The 16,694-nt window shown below is 45.5% G+C and overlaps 1 protein-coding gene across 1 annotated transcript in view; it reads right to left on the bottom strand.

Annotated features, from left to right (window-relative positions):
• The window catches only part of SLC3A1 (solute carrier family 3 member 1), a 73,742-nt gene that overhangs the window by 31,936 nt on the left and 25,112 nt on the right, over positions 1 to 16,694 (bottom strand). The window contains exon 5 of the mRNA XM_069234005.1: positions 6,731 to 6,850. Coding sequence (XP_069090106.1) covers positions 6,731 to 6,850 — 120 coding nt within the window. The remainder of the gene's footprint in view (positions 1 to 6,730; positions 6,851 to 16,694) is intronic.

Genomic DNA, 16,694 nt, shown 5'->3' with positions numbered 1-16,694 from the left:
CCCTCCCAAGCCCCCAGGGACCCCCCCTGCCACCCTTGCCCACCCCAGGAGGACACCCAAGGATGGAGGGACCCACATCAGGGACATTCAGGTACGTTCAGGTAAGTATAAAAATTTGTATTTTTATATTTTTTTTTTGGCATAGGGGGGCCTGATTTGTGCCCCCCTACATGCCACAATGCCCAATGACCATGCCCAGGGGACATAAGTCCCCTGGGCATGGCCATTGGGCAAGGGGGCATGACTCCTGTCTTTACTAAGACAGGAGTCATGTAAATGGCGTCTGGGCGTCGTTAAAAATGGCGCAAATTGGGTGGAGGCGATTTTTTTGCGTCAACCTGACTTGCACCATTTTTAAGACGCCCTAACGCCATTTTTCCCTACGCCGGCGCTGCCTGGTGTACGTGGTTTTTTTCCACGCACACCAGGCAGCGCCGGTCTGCTTGCGCCAGCTAACGCCATTCAATAAATACGGCGCCCGCATGGCGCTTCAGAATGGCATTAGCCGGCGCAAAAATTTTTGACGCTAAACTGCGTTAGCGCAGTTTAGCGTCAAAAAGTATAAATACGGGCCTAAATTATTTCATTCCAGCGTTTTCCGCTATAACAATCTCTTTTCAAAATCAGGAGGTGAGTTATGCATGGATCAAAGTCTGGAGTAAGTGACAGTACTAACAATGATATGAATGGAGTGTGGCTAACTGTATATATTGTCTGGAGGTTTTTAGAAAATCAGTAGTTACCTTAAGCTAGAGAACTGGGATTGAGGAGCTCACAGAGAAGCTACCTGTACTGCTGCCTTGCAGGACATTTGCCCAGCAGGGTAATTAGAAGCCAGCGATCTCCGTTCTAGAGAATCCCTGGTAGGAACAGAGACCCCTACTGGAGAGTTCTAGGTCTTCTCACTGCGGAATATTCACTGACGTACGCTGTACTCCAGTGTCAATCCACGGTGATGTCGCCACTTTTTTTGTCTTCACCCACTCTTTTGCCTTACTTTTTTTCCTTCCTTTTGCTGTTCCCCTGACTTATTTTTTCCATTAAAAACAACTCTTCTATATATTGGCTGAAGTGGATAGGAAGCGATCCGGAAGCAATTTCTTTTTCTGCTTCTGAACTGGTTGTTTCCCCATTCCTTTTGTTCTAGAGATTCCTTTCGAACTGCTTATACTTTTGCCTCACATTATATGGTCGGAGAAAACATATTTCACTGATTAAGAAGAAACTTGAGAAGTTTCTTTCTTCTTCACAGTGGAATAATACATTTATCAAATCTTTTGTGTGTAATACAAGACAGGAGATGTGGCCCAACTTCCAGAGCTGCTGACTTTGAAACTGAGAAACCAAGTTCAAATCTACGCCTTGGCATAACATCCTGCGTTTCTGAGGAAATCACATAACCTGCCTGTGCCTAAGCATAAGATAACATATAGCTTCCATGTAAAACAGCTGGTTCTCATGTTTTACGATTTAATTCTCTCGGGCCAGGTTTACGCTATATAAAAATGCAGAAATAGATAAAAACAATGCAGTGATGTCCAGTCAAGAAGCCCCTTCTTGTTTACCAATCCGTTAGCATCTATCTTGAGAGTGTCCCTAGCAACCCTTGAGCTTCCCCTTCGGAAAGAGAGGAAACTAACATTACCAAGTAGACTGTATGAAAGGCAGCATTTCTTCCAGCTTATTAAACCCAAGAGCTTGGTGAATTCATCCCATACTCTCTTCTGTGTGTTAGCAGTGCAGGTCTAACAACACAGAAGCATTGAAAATTAGAGTTTTGGTTATGTCATCTAGCTTGTTATTAAAGTCAAAGAAGCTCTTGACTCAGCAAATGCATCGACTTTTCTCCAGGCCCAGTTTTAGTACTCTAATACTAAATTGGTCACATCAAGTTTCACATGACATGAATATGATTTTTGGTTGGTCCTGAAGAAGGCGTTCTGAATGGTTCTAAGGTACCAAAACCATCAATATAAATGAAATATGCGAAATTAATTGAAATGCTAGCATAATGCCAAGTAGTGTTTTATTGTGGCTACCCTTTCTCTTAATATTTTATCACAAGCTTTATTCTATTCCTTGGCATCTTAATGTGTTTCGTTTGCTGTCCCATTTTAATCTGACAATTGTCATTTAAAAAATAGAATTTAAAATGTAATTGCTCTTTGCACAGACTTTGCATAACTGGATGTTTTTAGTTTGTTTTGTTAATATAATTGTAACAGTTTTGAGAAGTAACCTTATCTGTGAAGTGTATATTCTATATATCCTATATTTGGGTTTCTGGTTCATGGAGGCCTGCACGTGAGTGTTTCTGTATTATCTAGGTGGCCTGGCACTTTGGAATTATTGAAACTATGTAGAAATTAGAAATGCCTGCCTTTAAAAACGACTGGTTGCTGAATTTCCCTCATGAGCTCTGACAAAAGTGAAACACGTGCTGTAAATGAAAACCATGAACTTACATGAAGGAGAACCCCAGAAAGGAACTAATGTAAAAAGGTATGTGTATGGCTAGTTTCTCTGGCGGTGCAGACTCTTGAATAGGAGCTAGCTGGTGTATTTGAGTATTACGTCATCATCTGTGACCATTATGAAATTTAGGGCCTAATGTACAATCCCAATTTGTGAACCAGGAATGTGCAAATTACACACCAACTGGTTTGCAACAAGCCCTGTGTACTAATAGGTTTCATTGCAAATTACCATTCACAGGTGGTTGGAAATCGACCTGCCAACGGAATATTAATTAGACAGAATGCATTTTGCGATCCCTCTGTGAATGGCTGCAAGTGCATGGATGGTGCTTTTCCAGATGGGGAACATTTTATTTGAAACCAACCCGTGTCTAATAAAGCGACTTATACTGATTTTTTTTTAAACAGTGTCGTGCTCCTTCAACGTCATGTGACTTTTGATGGGGAAGCTGCCTCACAAAAACAGCATTCCCTTGGTGAATCAGTTACCACCTCAACAAGAGAGGTCGTAACCTTTTAAGGTTCGTAATAAGAACTGTGGCCACAAACCACTGATACGTTTCATTCGGAGTCACCCTGTTATGTTTGCAAAATTGGAAAGGGTTGCAAATCTCCCTTTTCATATCTGAAAGAATGCTCCAACTCACAAAAAGTGTTTTGTACATTGTGAAATGATGTTCAGCTCTATATCACAAAGAACTTACACCTTGCTTGATGAGGTCATGTTCAATTAATTATTATTCTTACAATTTTACTTCACCCAGGGGTAGCCACTCATATAGAACTTATTACCAGCAGTAGTATTATTGTAGACATTACTACAGCCTCTCCGCACTTATTATTCACTTTAAACTCCTACAGTGCTTGGGGTGAATTGCAACTGCGTTAACACGTGGGCCTAGATGTACTAAGGCTTTGTGCCGTTGTAAAGTAACGCAGACTAATTCCAGTCGATGCCCTAATATTTACTTTCCAGGGCAAAAGGTGTGTTGTGCTAGAAAGGTGTTCCTTTTTAGCACAAAACGTTTTCTGCGCCGCTTCTGGTACTGTGTCACTTTTCATCAGGGGGCTTGGAAAGAGCTGCACAAACACTCGTAGGTTTCACCTTAAAGCCTGATCTTGTAAGATAGCCGGACCGGGCTTTGAGTCAAAAACACGCACCTCCTTGAAGCAGGCATTAACAAAGGGAAATGTTTTACTTTTTTAAATAAACATGCGGTGCATATGTGCTGAAGTGCACAACACGCATCCTGAGTTTACATAGGCATCGGAATGTGTACTGGAATAGTATACTTTCACCGCTGCACAGTGCACACAGACTTTCTGCACCATAATGCAGACTGTGTGTTGAGCAAGGCAGCCTTGTGAAAGCGTCAGTGCAGGGGTTGACAGCAGCAGCCCAATGATTGTGCTTTCCTCCATGCGTGACACAGCACAACACATTTGTTTGCTGCTCTGCATTGCGTGACAATGCAGTAAATCTAGCCCTAAGCAGCCTGTGCGAGCTATTAGCGAGGACACCACAGCGTACACTTGAGAGGTCTCCTTGCTGCTTATTGCAGGACTTAACTTACACCCTCTTAATGAGCTGCTTGTTTGAGAGAAATGACTGACAAGCACATTGACAGGACGTTATCACATAAATGACATTGACATGTACCAGTAGTAAACAATTACAATCCAAGCGTTGAAAGGGACTTTCACATTGTCGATTACGTTTGTTGTGGAGTGTGCACCTATAATTTCCCTTTAAATATGTTTCGAACTAAATCGTGAGTTTCATACTGAAAGACAATGCATGCTGGGAGGGTGAGGAAGAGCAGAAGGAGGCTGAGAAGAGGTGCCTTAACAAGCTACTCCCGAAGGATGGGAGAATGTGGGCTTTATTAGTAAGTCTCCTTATTTCGCAGGTTCAGCCTTTGTAGGAAACACAAACATGGGATTAGGTAGTGCCAGTAGAAGGCATTCACCGTTGAATACGATTCAGTGCTTCCTGGGTGATAAGCAAGAGAAGATCTGCCCACTGAATGGCACCAGAGCCCTTGTCCCCTACAGCTTGGTTCTGTCCTTGACACTGGCAACCACCAGATGTTTCTTGTACACCTCGTATCCACTCAGATCCCTGAACATCTCCTAGCTTGTATATCCTCATTCGTTTGCAGTAGAAGCTGGATCTTTCCTCTGCTACTCTTTCAAATCAACACCACATCATTTGTCTTGGGCCTCCACCACTTTTCTTTAACATTTATTTACCTCCATCTCCTGACCTTCAGGTTGTTTGGGGTTGATCTCATGATCTATTCTCACAGTGACAACAGAAAAATAACGGCAGTAGTCGACCGACACAGTACAATAGGGCTTCGCCCAGAAGGTCCATAACTGCATGCCTGCAATTATCATATGATCGTGCCTGAACTAGCTAAATATGAATGGGACAAATTAGAAGCCCTGATTGTCTGCAATAATCCCAGTTGCTGGTTACCCATCATCTAATCTATTTTACTAGGCACTTACCTGACATGAGACCTATCAGGAACTTTAGCTTACACAATCAAGCTGATATGTCACTGATGCTATTTGTCAACTATGGTCAGCAACAATGTCTTCCATCACTGCTTCCTGAAGTTGATCCTCCCCTACCTAACGCTCTAGTACCAAGTGACTTGTGAATTGTCTCATCACTTTCAATAAACTAGAGGAAAAGAGCCTACCTGGTACTTTGACAATATCTCATCTGTCACCACAAGAGGCTGCAGCCCATCCCGTGGAAAACGACAAAAAACGAAACCAGATCTGCACATACCTTGTCAATGAAGACTGTTCATTCCTTCACCTGGGTCCTCACTTCCTGATGGCTAAATCACGATGCTACTCTCTCAACAGAACACTCGGCTCAGCCTGCAGAGACCTTCTTGCTCTTCCTTGAGTCCAGGGCCAGCTTTAGGGGGGTGCAACTAGTGCGGCTGACCTCGTTGGGGGAGGGGGGGGGTCTACAATTTAAAATTTATAAGAACCTGATACAGAGTTCCATGTGCGTCCAACAATAAAAATGTCAAGATAACTCCATTGATTAATGTTCCTGATAGGAAGAGATAGTGAGTTTTGTCCCGTGGCAGTTTTGACTTGCCATAAATTAGAGCAGAACGTTAATATGCCTGCTGCTAAGAACAGATCTGTATTTTGTGTGGATAGCTGAGTGGATTAGCAAAGCTAATGAGAGATAGGCTATGTAGAGATCAGGGGCACTTTTGCCGTGTAGTAGTTCAGGAATCTGAGGAGGAGGTCATGGGAGGGGGGGATGTGCCAAAATAGATTGTCGCACAGGGTGCCACCAGCACTAAAGTCCGCCATGCTTGAGTCCGAAGACTTGTTTAGTATCAGACTCATCTTTTTAGTAGGGAAATTATGGAACAGACTCATAAACTTGACCCATAAACTTTCTGCTTACCTGTCATTTGGGGAAACCATCAAAGTACGGCTGACCCACAGCTAACACCTCCATTACCAACACTGCCTGGATCCTAGCATCAAGAAAAACTATACTGGAAAACACATGTGCAACAAATACCTATAACATAACATAGGGAAAAATAGTGATAACATCAGACCTGCGTCAATTTGATCATAAGCCCAGACAAATGCTACTACCCTGATTTGCTATATAATCAAACAGGTAAAAGAGAAATGGAAAAGTCTGTTTACACACGTAAACCAAGTTCAAAGGGTGATTCAAAAGGAGTGTCAGAAAGCACAAAGATCCAATTAAGACATCTCAAGCAGCAAAAAAGAATACAAGTAACTCTTGCACCACCTCTACCAATGTGAGTTTGTCATTCACTTAGACTGCTAAACCTCGGGCAAATCCATATGGAAGCCTCAGAATCCAGCTCATATAAGTTGAAAAATTCAGCCTTTGTGCTCCAAAGTCGGAGAAGCTCATTTAACTCCTACTGGTACTCAGCTGAGGACGGAGTTGCGCATCAGTACGTAAAAGAAGCGTCTGTGAGTGTGGCAATGGATTTATACCAAGGAGATATGCAACTCTAATATATACAAAGAACTTTATTACGAATGCGGCGGTCTTCACTTAGTATGGTTTTACCTTTTACCTATGTGGCGTTGAGATTCTTACATACATATTGTTATTGGAAACGAATACAACTACCTTTAAACAAAAACAGTTTCCATTAGCTTAACATGGCACTGGGAATTAGAGAAAGAAAATGAAAAGTATAAATGCAAAAAATCATTACCGCGTTTTGAGAGGTATTCACTTGAGGTTCGTTTCGCAAGTGTTCGGCTTCTAGAAGGAATTTAGCAGCATCCACTCTAAATCCGTCAACGCCCTTTGCAAGCCAAAAGTTCATAATTTCCTAAACAGAAAATATAATAAAAACATATTGGCGAATGTTTCTGTATTTTAGGGCATGCCGATTTTAATAATACTGGTTTTGTGTATTTTGATGGCTTAGTTTACCATTATGGAATCCGTTTGGAATTATACGAGTTGTGTACTATTTATTGATAGAACTCGCTCCTGGAATGGGCTTTGGGCAGGAATGTGGTAAAACAAAGACACGAGGGCATCAAAAGTCGGGGGCAAACAAGGATAAAGCACAAGTCATAGTAGTAGCATTGGTGTTCAGTGGCCAAGAGCGTAGACATGTCTGTCTAGTCACAGCGCAGGTCACCCTTCTCTCCAAGAAGAGCAGCGTTCAACGTCGTGGTATCTTCGTTAATGTACAGTTCCTCCGGTGATTTTGTTCTCAAAGTTTTTGTCTTGCTCAAGAGCAAACGATGATGTTTCATCGCGTGAAATGGAAGAAAGCCAGGTTAATGATTATTGTCCTCGCTTATCAAAATGGGACTTTAGTTCGAGGTTGAAGTTGTTCAAAGTTTAATCAGGCATAAAATGATTTTTGTTACAGATATGGGATTTAAAGTTTATCCATTCAATTGTCCAGATAACTCTACTGTTGATATTCAAAAGATTAACCTGCAATGAAAACATGTGAAAGTAGAAAGAAAAGGACAAGTGCAGCATGGGAGACTCCATGACTGCACTATGTAAATAGTCAAGGAGAAATAACCCCGAGGTCAAGCTTCAAACACAATTCACGTTAGATATTAGAACATAATGGAAAACTTACCCATCATTACAAGACGTGAAACATAACCATGAAGAAGTCATGAGAACAGTAGTAGAATAATTGCACCCACTATTTAATAGTGGGATGGTATTTGACCGTCCAGGGGATTCCGATCAACTCTACAGTTTGGGCAGATTTACTAAGATTTGATGCAGCGCAGTGTAGCAACCAGAGTTGATACTATGTGTTGCGTCAAACGGAGAGAGCAGAATGCTGCCACATATAATAACATGGTGCATCTTCTCTCTTCCCCAACCTGGCACATGTTTGGCTGCCTTATTGCACTCAGATGCCCTTGCACCACGGTGCAAGGGTATATGTGTGCTGTCTAAGATAGGTTTTGTACTGGAAGGTTGCAGAACTTATCCATTGCAAAGTTAAACTTTCTACTAAACCCCTATGTTCCCCCATGCTGTATTGCCCCTCTCTATTTGAATCTTGGTATAAGCACAGACCACACAATGTTGGTGTGTCCCAAGAGCTATGCTATTACTGTCAAAATGGTTTTGATTGCCTCCAGCATTTGTCCTCAGTGTAGTTTTATGAGGTTGTTTCCAGCAAGATGTACGACCATCACATCTGGCCTGCTCCATTTTATCAGCAGCCTTTTTTCCACTGGGATGGGTTGCCCCGCAAGTCATGCCAGACTAGCCAAACCACTCAACCAGCATGTTCACCAACAATACCCCCTTGAAACTCTGTCTTTAATCTGCCCTTTTATTGTGCTTGGGCTACCTAGGAGTGTCGGACTAGCCACAGCATCTTCCTGTCCTGCGAGCCCATGGGTGGTAAGCATATCTCGGCACCACACTTTCATGTTGTAGCTCTTGTATGCTTTCAGCTCCCACCTCCCCAATCTCATTATGGTTCCTCTTTGTAGACCATGCTGTGCTGCTGTGGTGGCTGCTCCTGTCCTAAAGGAGTATGTTCCAAATTTCAATAGTGTGAGCCCCACCATTTTGATGGCCCTGCATTTTACTGCCGTGAACTGGTATTTGCTTGGTAAGGTACAGTCCAAATGTAAGAATAGGAATGGGCTTTCAGATGCCCTCAATGCTAGGAATGTTCGCATCAAATACACTGGGCACTGCTCTGATGACTTCATGCATTCCAAGTGGAATTATGTGCCTTTCCTCTATTGGTCCATCTTTGACCACCTTATTTTGATGATCATGTGCCTTTTGTGTATGTAAAGTCCCTGCTCCTATATGCAGGTAGTTCCTGGTGTCGCTTTCACTGGGGCAACTTCTTCATTCACCTTCATTGCCCCAAAAAAGGTGACCCCAAAGGCTGCCTTGAACATTGCGTCTTTGTATGGAGATGAGCACAATGCTGGGAGTACTCTCAGTATCCTCGCCAGTTTGCAAAAGTTGATGGGTAGTCTTGTGTCTTTGGCCGCTCCTTGGAGCTGCCCCAATCCCCTCATGGTTAATCTGCAGTAGTGACTGCCAGTTTTGAGTTTGGCAAAATATGCCGCCAGGCCTGCTCCCATGATTTGCTCCACCTGCTGTTGAAAGCCCAGTGTATACATCCCTCTACTGCCTGTTGGCCTGGGCCAGATCTCCTTACACTACTGCACCTATCACTTGGATAAAGGTTGCTTATGGTGCAGTGCTGTTGTTGATCAGTTTACTACTGTATGGTTAACTGACCTGAATGTATTATTTGTGTTATACACCTCCCCCTACCATAAGTGCAGAGTGACATCAATTTAGAATAGCTCTGACATTGTGAGATTCTTCGTGAGGCTGCGCCTCTTTCAGCTGTCTGGGCAGGCCATTGCGCACCTATGTTCCCTAGTACTGCTCCAAAACCCACACTACCTGCTGCGTCAGTGAAGAGCTGGGCCTGATGGGTTCAGACCCAAGGTTCCCTGAATATCATGACCCCAATGAAAACCGTTAAGAACTTGTCCCACCTTTCAAGATCATGGCACACTTACGCAGAGACCCTGATGTGGTGGTGGCTTTGCTTTACCTGCACGTTTGGCTAAGCACTTGGCAAGCGCACTGCCAGGTAGAATGACCTTCCTTGCAAAGTTGAGCTTCCCTGAAAGCTATATGATCTCCTGTTGTGTTATCTTCCCTGTATACCCCTTTTATATATTCTGTTGCGCAGGTCCTTCCGCTTATCCCAAGGGAGTCTGCAGTTCCCCAACTCAGAGGCAAACTCTATTCCTAAGAAAGTGATCCTGGTTGTTGGGCCTAATTTTTCCTTAAGCAGGGATCCACATTCCTCGTGGCCCGGGGCCCTTACATAAAACAAGTTATCTAAATAGTGTAACTTATTCCTCTTTGGAGTGCCTTGTGCACTCTTCCCACTCGAGGAGCATCCTAAACATCTCAAAGTAAGGGAATGAAATGGCACAACCCATTGGTAGACATTTGATATCATAGATCTGGCTGTCAAATTGAAACCCCAACTGGTTATAGCTGTCCGGGAGTACAGACAGGAGGCAAAATGCCAACTCGATGTCTGTTTTATGCATTAGTGGCCACTTGGCACCTGTCCTCTTCAAAACGATCACATAGTGTGTCATAGGCCACAGAGCATTGGTCGGGTTGATCACTGAGTTACCTCTTAAAATGACAGGTGGTGAATTACATGAATTGGCCTGGATCCTTCTTTGGCAACACTGCTAAGTGGTGATATGATGAGGTCAAGCATTGGGGTGCCCTGAATGGGCCAGCTATCCTTCCTAAACTCAGTCTCTTTGCCACTTTGTCTCTCACCACCTCTGAGTGTTCTGCTGCTGACCTGAGGTTCTTGCATGCCCTCGCCCCCCTTTGACCTTTGTTTGTATTTGTTAGTCCACACCTTCTCTTAAAAACAACCTATATGCGTCTTCCTTCTTCTTTTGGGCAAACAAGTATGAGCCCACTTGTTGTACCTTCATCAGTGTGAACATAGCTATGCACTCTCTACTCCATTTGCGCTCCTTAACTACTAGCCATTTGAAGCTAGCTAGTCCTCCCATGTCGGGAACCTTGGAGGTTTTGAATATTCTGAAATTTTAAAAGCTGGACCAAAGATACAAAGATAGACAGTATTAGCATAGTCTAAATGAGAAAGGACTAGGGATTCCTCTGGTGAGCCACTGGGGCCTGGCACTCTGTGGAAGGAAGTGTAGAATCTGTTTCAAACACTGGAGGAGCTGGAAACTAGAAGTATTGTTTTTGGATTTGGAAGTCAAAAGAGACATCTTTCTCAAAGCAGGATCCAAGGTTTTTTAACCTTCCACACAGGGGTGTACAACCTTCCCCTTGTGGTGGGCCAGGGGTCATTGGGCCAAGCATTGTCATCATCACCAGTGATCAGGATTTCAGTCTTAATTACCTTTAACCTTCAACGGTGCCCAAAGTTCTTTAAATTACAGGTCCTTGAACTTGCCTGCCTAGGAAAAGAATATCAGTGACATTTAGCTAGACCAGTCCCTTAAAGAAAGCCACAATACATGGCCCATTACTGGTCAGAAGCTTTAAACAATGTTGTGAATGAAAAGACCATTGAACAGCACTAGAATGGACCATATCAACATCAGACACGCTCAGTAACGAAAACGACTCAAAACAAGACTTCACTGTAATGTCCTTTAAAGAAAAGGGCATTGACCATCATCTTAAAAGTACAAGAAGTTAACCATAACTGGGAGACGCTTTAAAGTGAAACAGTAGCACTACCACATAAAAGGAAAAGGGGGACAGATATATGTTGTGGCCTTTCTGCAACGCTATGCTAACTCTTCATAAGGATGTGCTGGGGCACTCCAGGCCTTTGCCCAATCATACTAATTGGATACTAGGAAAAGAGACTTCTCGGAATGAGGCTGACGTGGTCATCAGCCACCTCATTCAAATCAATGGGCATTACCCCAACAGAGTAGACTTACCTGTTACATGCCTTGTTGTTTATCACACTAACCCAAATTATTTGGCTCTCGTCTGTTCAGCACTCCATTGCTACCTAGCTAGGGCTGCACTATTCAAGTACTGCTGCATACATGTCACATTAGTGGGTGGTAGCTGTCATTCCATTTGCATGTGCCCTCATAATGAACTCTGTACCTTGAACACACAGGAGTCACAATGCCACCAACACTGGTCTATTGTCTAAGTAGCATTGGGTGGAAGGAAGTGCAGCTTGGCATTGTTGTCTCTACCCTTGATGCTGGAAGTTGGATGCTTGATCATGCGCTGTGAGAGCCGTACGAAAAGGACTGCTTTGACTTTGCAAATGGTTGCACGCGGCTGTCCCCATCCAGTAACCATTTAGTGCTACGTGACTGCAGGAGTGATTGCAAAGCATTAATGTAGTCTATGGCAAGCTGCATGGAGGTGCAGTCCCAACTTGATGACAACCTTCCACAGTGAATCGCAAGGGCTCATGTGTATTGAGACGCACAAAATTTACTGCAGACCACAACACGTGCCTTTTCAGTTATTTCATACATATAGAACAGAAAAGTGCAATCAGTCATTATCACTGCAGCAGTCCTTTAAGAAACACTCAAATGAAGTGCAATATGCATTAACTCCCGAGAGGGCTCCTTGCTACATGGATATGTTATTTAAAGAAGATCCGAGTTCTTTATTTTTAAAGGCAGCTTCCTTCATATTGCTTCATTTTAGAAATACGATGTCTGGTGCATATTTCTATCAACTAGGATAAGGGACAAAGACGGCTGTCTTACCTGTGCAAGTAGCTATATTCTTTATAGAGCATTGGTGGCCTTCGCGGGCAGCACCTACAGCATGTGCTGCTCTTGTTCAGGAATGGTGCATCATACTGGAGTTAGAGAGGCGCTCCATCGAAATCACACCAACTCCAGGCCAAGCACAGGCCCAGAAAGAGGGGCACGTTGGGTTTCCTTTCTCTCTGTCTCTTAACGCAGGTCTAGCCCACCTCCTTCTGGTAAATAGCATATTTTTAAACACTCAGGCCCTCATTACAACCCTGGCGGTAAATGCTGCCTAAAGCCGTGCAGACGGGCGCCAACATACCGTGAGCGCGACAGTAATCTGTCACGGGTATTATGACCCACACATATAATTCCGCCACTATACAGACACCCACACAAGTCCGCCACACCAAAGGTCAGTGATAAACTGGCAATAGCAAAACCCACACCGTTACGCCAACAGGAATACGCCCACAGTATCACGACCCACGAATCACCGTAGCGGTCTTTCAAATGCAGTAAACCATTGGCGGTACACACCGCCGTGCTCAAAATACACACATGTACACACCACACCCACACACCCAAACCACTATAAAACACACACCCACAATACCCACAACCCCTTACGTAAAAAAAAAGAGACCAAGCACAGAGAGACAAGCAAGGAGCACCCACTCAAACAGAGGCACAGACCACCATCACCCATACACCAGCACATCACAGCATACACCACAACACATCACCCCACACATCCTCACACATATCACTCACACCACATCCATGGCAACCCAAAGACACCCCAGGTTTTCTAAGGAGGAGCTAAGAGTAATGGTGGAGGAAATCATCCGGGTAGAGCCACAGCTTTTCGGATCACAGGTGCAGCAGACGTCCATTGCAAGGAAGATGGAGCTATGGCGGAGGATTGTGGACAGGGTCAACACCATGGGACAGCACCCAAGAACCAGGGATGACATCAGGAAGAGGTGGAATGACCTACGGGAGAAAGTGCATTCCGTGGTATCAAGACACCAGATTGCTGTACAGAGGACTGGCGGTGGACACCCACCTCCTCCCCTACAACTAACAACATGGGAGAAGTAAGTCTTGGCGATCATGCATCCTGAGGGCCTCGCAGGAGTAGCTGGAGGACTGAACTCTGGTAAGTCAAATCTATACCACTATATCCCCCACCCTACCTGCATGCCATCACAAACTCCTACCCTCACCCCCATCACGCCACCAACTCACAAATACCCCTCTATCACAAACCACCCATCCCAATACCAAGCCCTGCATGCAACACCTATGCATGGACACCCATCACCACAGCATGCCCAGTAGAAAGACTCACCCAACCCACAAAATCACCACTCACACAAGGCAAAGCTGACAGGGAAATCACAATCAGAGATGGAAACACACCCATTCACAATATGGCCCACGCAGATACATCAACAATGCATTTGCATCCGAACAGGACCCCTATTCAACGTCACAGAAGAGGAGGTGCCAGATACATCCAGTACCCCCTGAAGAAGCCCACAGTGACAACAGCAGCTCTGCAGGCTGGGATCACGATGACCAACCTGGCTCATCAGTGGCCTCTGGACAGTTGGTTCCCCTGGCACAGTCCCAAACCACCACAGAGCCTCCCCCTCAGGAAACACCAGCACAGCACCCACCCAGTGGGCCCATGCCACTGTCCCCAGGACACGTCAATCAGCAGTGTGTCCACCACTACAGGGACCCCAGGCAACCCCACAAACCCAGGACGATCAGGGACCTGGGGTTAGTGGCAGTGGGCACACGGTTCAGGGGACAGAGGCACAGGACAACAGGGAAACTGGGAGGACTGCTGTGCGACAGGGGGAGGACAGGCCCAGGGAACCCACTCTCCACAAGGCACTCTCCAACATCCTGGGAGCATACCACATTCCCAGGAGATCATGGGCCAGATACTGGCCAAGATGCAGGAGACCCAGCGGCTGCAGGAGGGACAGTACTTGGGGATCAGGGATGACCTAACAAAAATCTACACCATCCTGGTCACCATTGCAGGGGTGCTGGCTGACATGAGCAAGACTATGAGGGAGGCAGTGGCACAACAAAGGGCGTCTGACACTAGCCAAACCGAGGAACAGCCTTCCACCTCCGCCGGTACTAGTGGACAGGAGGCCCCGCCACAGGACCAACAGGGCACCAGCACCCCACCCCCTGCAGAAGGAGAACCACCCTGTAAACGGTCCCTGCGATCCAGGCAGAAGACAGAGAACATTGCCAAGACCCCCGCCAGGAAATAAGACTCTCTTGATTGTCACCCTTCTGTCCCACTCTGTCACCCTGTCCACCTTGAACTGCGATTACTCCCCTTCCTATGCCCCCTTGGACAAAGCACCTGTGATACCAAGAGACTGGACTCTACCATGGACTTTCCTCCACCATCACCCCAGCCCCTTGCACATACCCCTATACTTATTAGCAACTAAATAAACAAACTTGAAACAAATGACAATCTGGAGTCAGTCTAATGATTCACAAATGTATTAGTACAACATTATCAAAGCATTGCAACATAAATGTACTGTGAAATATACTACAGGATGACCTTTGGTGGGCAGCAGTACCTATAGCAGGAGCAAGAATGGGGCACAGTGATCTGAAAATAGAGATTCCAAAGGCAACAGTCAGTGGCCATAGACATAGGGAAACAGGCTGCCATGTACAATGTCTAACAGAAAACTGAAATGTAAAGTGAACTTACAGTGTCTTACCTGTGTGTCATTGGAAGTACTGCTGTATTATGTTTGCTCTGTTTTCCACATGTTCTTCCTCTGCCTCCTCTTCGTCACTGTCCACAGGCTCCACTGCTGCCACAAGACCATCTCCAGGCACATCCTCCTGCAGAAAAGGCACCTGGCGTCTCAAGGCCAGGTTGTGCAACATACAGCATGCCACAATGATCTGGCACACCTTCTTGGGTGATTAGTACAGGCATCCACCTGTCAGATGGAGGCACCGGAACCTGGCCTCCAGGAGGCTGAAGGTCCTTTCTATAATCCTCCTTGTACGCCCATGTGCCTCATTGTAATGTTCCTCTGCCCTTGTCCTGGCATTCCTCACTAGGGTCAGTAGCCATGGGGTAACCAGAGTCACCTACATATTTCGAGGGACAACTGTTAGACACACTAACCCTTATGGGCAATCCCATACCCAGACATCAACATATACTCGGATGGGGACCTTTGGCTCCCCTATTAGCCCCACCCAGTGCCTCTGGAGTTGGCCCATCACATATGGGATGCTGCTATTCCTCAATATATAGGCGTCATGCACAGAGCCAGGATATTTGGCATTCACATCATCAAGTGATAGCTTTTTCTATTCCTGTAAACATTTTCATTTCTCTGGGGGGGGGGGGGGGCAAATGCTACATGTGTACCATCAATGGCACCAATGATGTTGGGGATATGTCCCAGGGCATAAAAGTCAGCTTTCACTGTGGCCAGATCCTCCACCTGGGGGAATACAATGTAGCTGCATATGTGTTTCAGCAGGGCTGACAACACACTGGTCAACACGTTAGAGAACATTAGGTGAGACATCCCTGATGCCATGGCCACTGTTGTTTGGAAGGAACCACTTGCCAGGAAATGCACCACTGACAGGACCTGCCTTAGAGGAGGGATTCCTGTGGGCTGGCGGATAGCTGACATCAGGTCTGGCTCTAATTGGGCACACAGTTCTTGGATTGTGGCACGATCAAGTCTGTATGTGATGATAATGTGTCTGTCCTCCATTGTGGCAAGATCCACCAGGGGTCTGTACACCGGTGGATGCAGCCATCTCATATGCTGCCTCAGCGGTTGAAGCCTATGGAAGAGAACGGTGAGCAGAGGGTCATCATTCCACATCTTTTGCACTACTGTTGATTTTTTTACTTTACAGAAGCAGTATGTGAGCTCGAGACTCAGTTGATGTGCCAATGTCTGCTGTGACATAGTTAGGTGCCATGCCCTGTGCCCCCCTGAAATGGCAGCTGCCTGACCCGTGAGGAGGGACAGGTGGAAATGAGGTAATTGCGCTGGCGTTGTGCGCCTTCGCGGTAGGCGGTCAATGACCGCCACGCAACTTCACGTTGGTTATTATTGGGCCCTATGGGTTTCAGGAGCCAATGGCGATGTACAACGGCGGTGACGGTGGGCACCGCCGCGGACGTGACCGCCATTTTCTAACTATTCACTCACTTGCTACCTGACCTTCAACAGGAGAGGACCTACACTGCAAGTGCTGCTGTGACCTGTGTCTGGAAGGGACAATGGCTCATGTGCCTGGGGAAAGGGACCCTGCCTTCTCTGAGGAGGAGTTGGAGAAACTGGTGGATGGGGT

This window comes from Pleurodeles waltl, chromosome 5, assembly GCF_031143425.1.
Source record: "Pleurodeles waltl isolate 20211129_DDA chromosome 5, aPleWal1.hap1.20221129, whole genome shotgun sequence".
NCBI classification, from domain to species: domain Eukaryota; kingdom Metazoa; phylum Chordata; class Amphibia; order Caudata; family Salamandridae; genus Pleurodeles; species Pleurodeles waltl.
The sequence above is the reverse complement of the archived record's forward strand: the minus strand, read 5'-3'. Positions and strand labels throughout refer to the sequence as shown.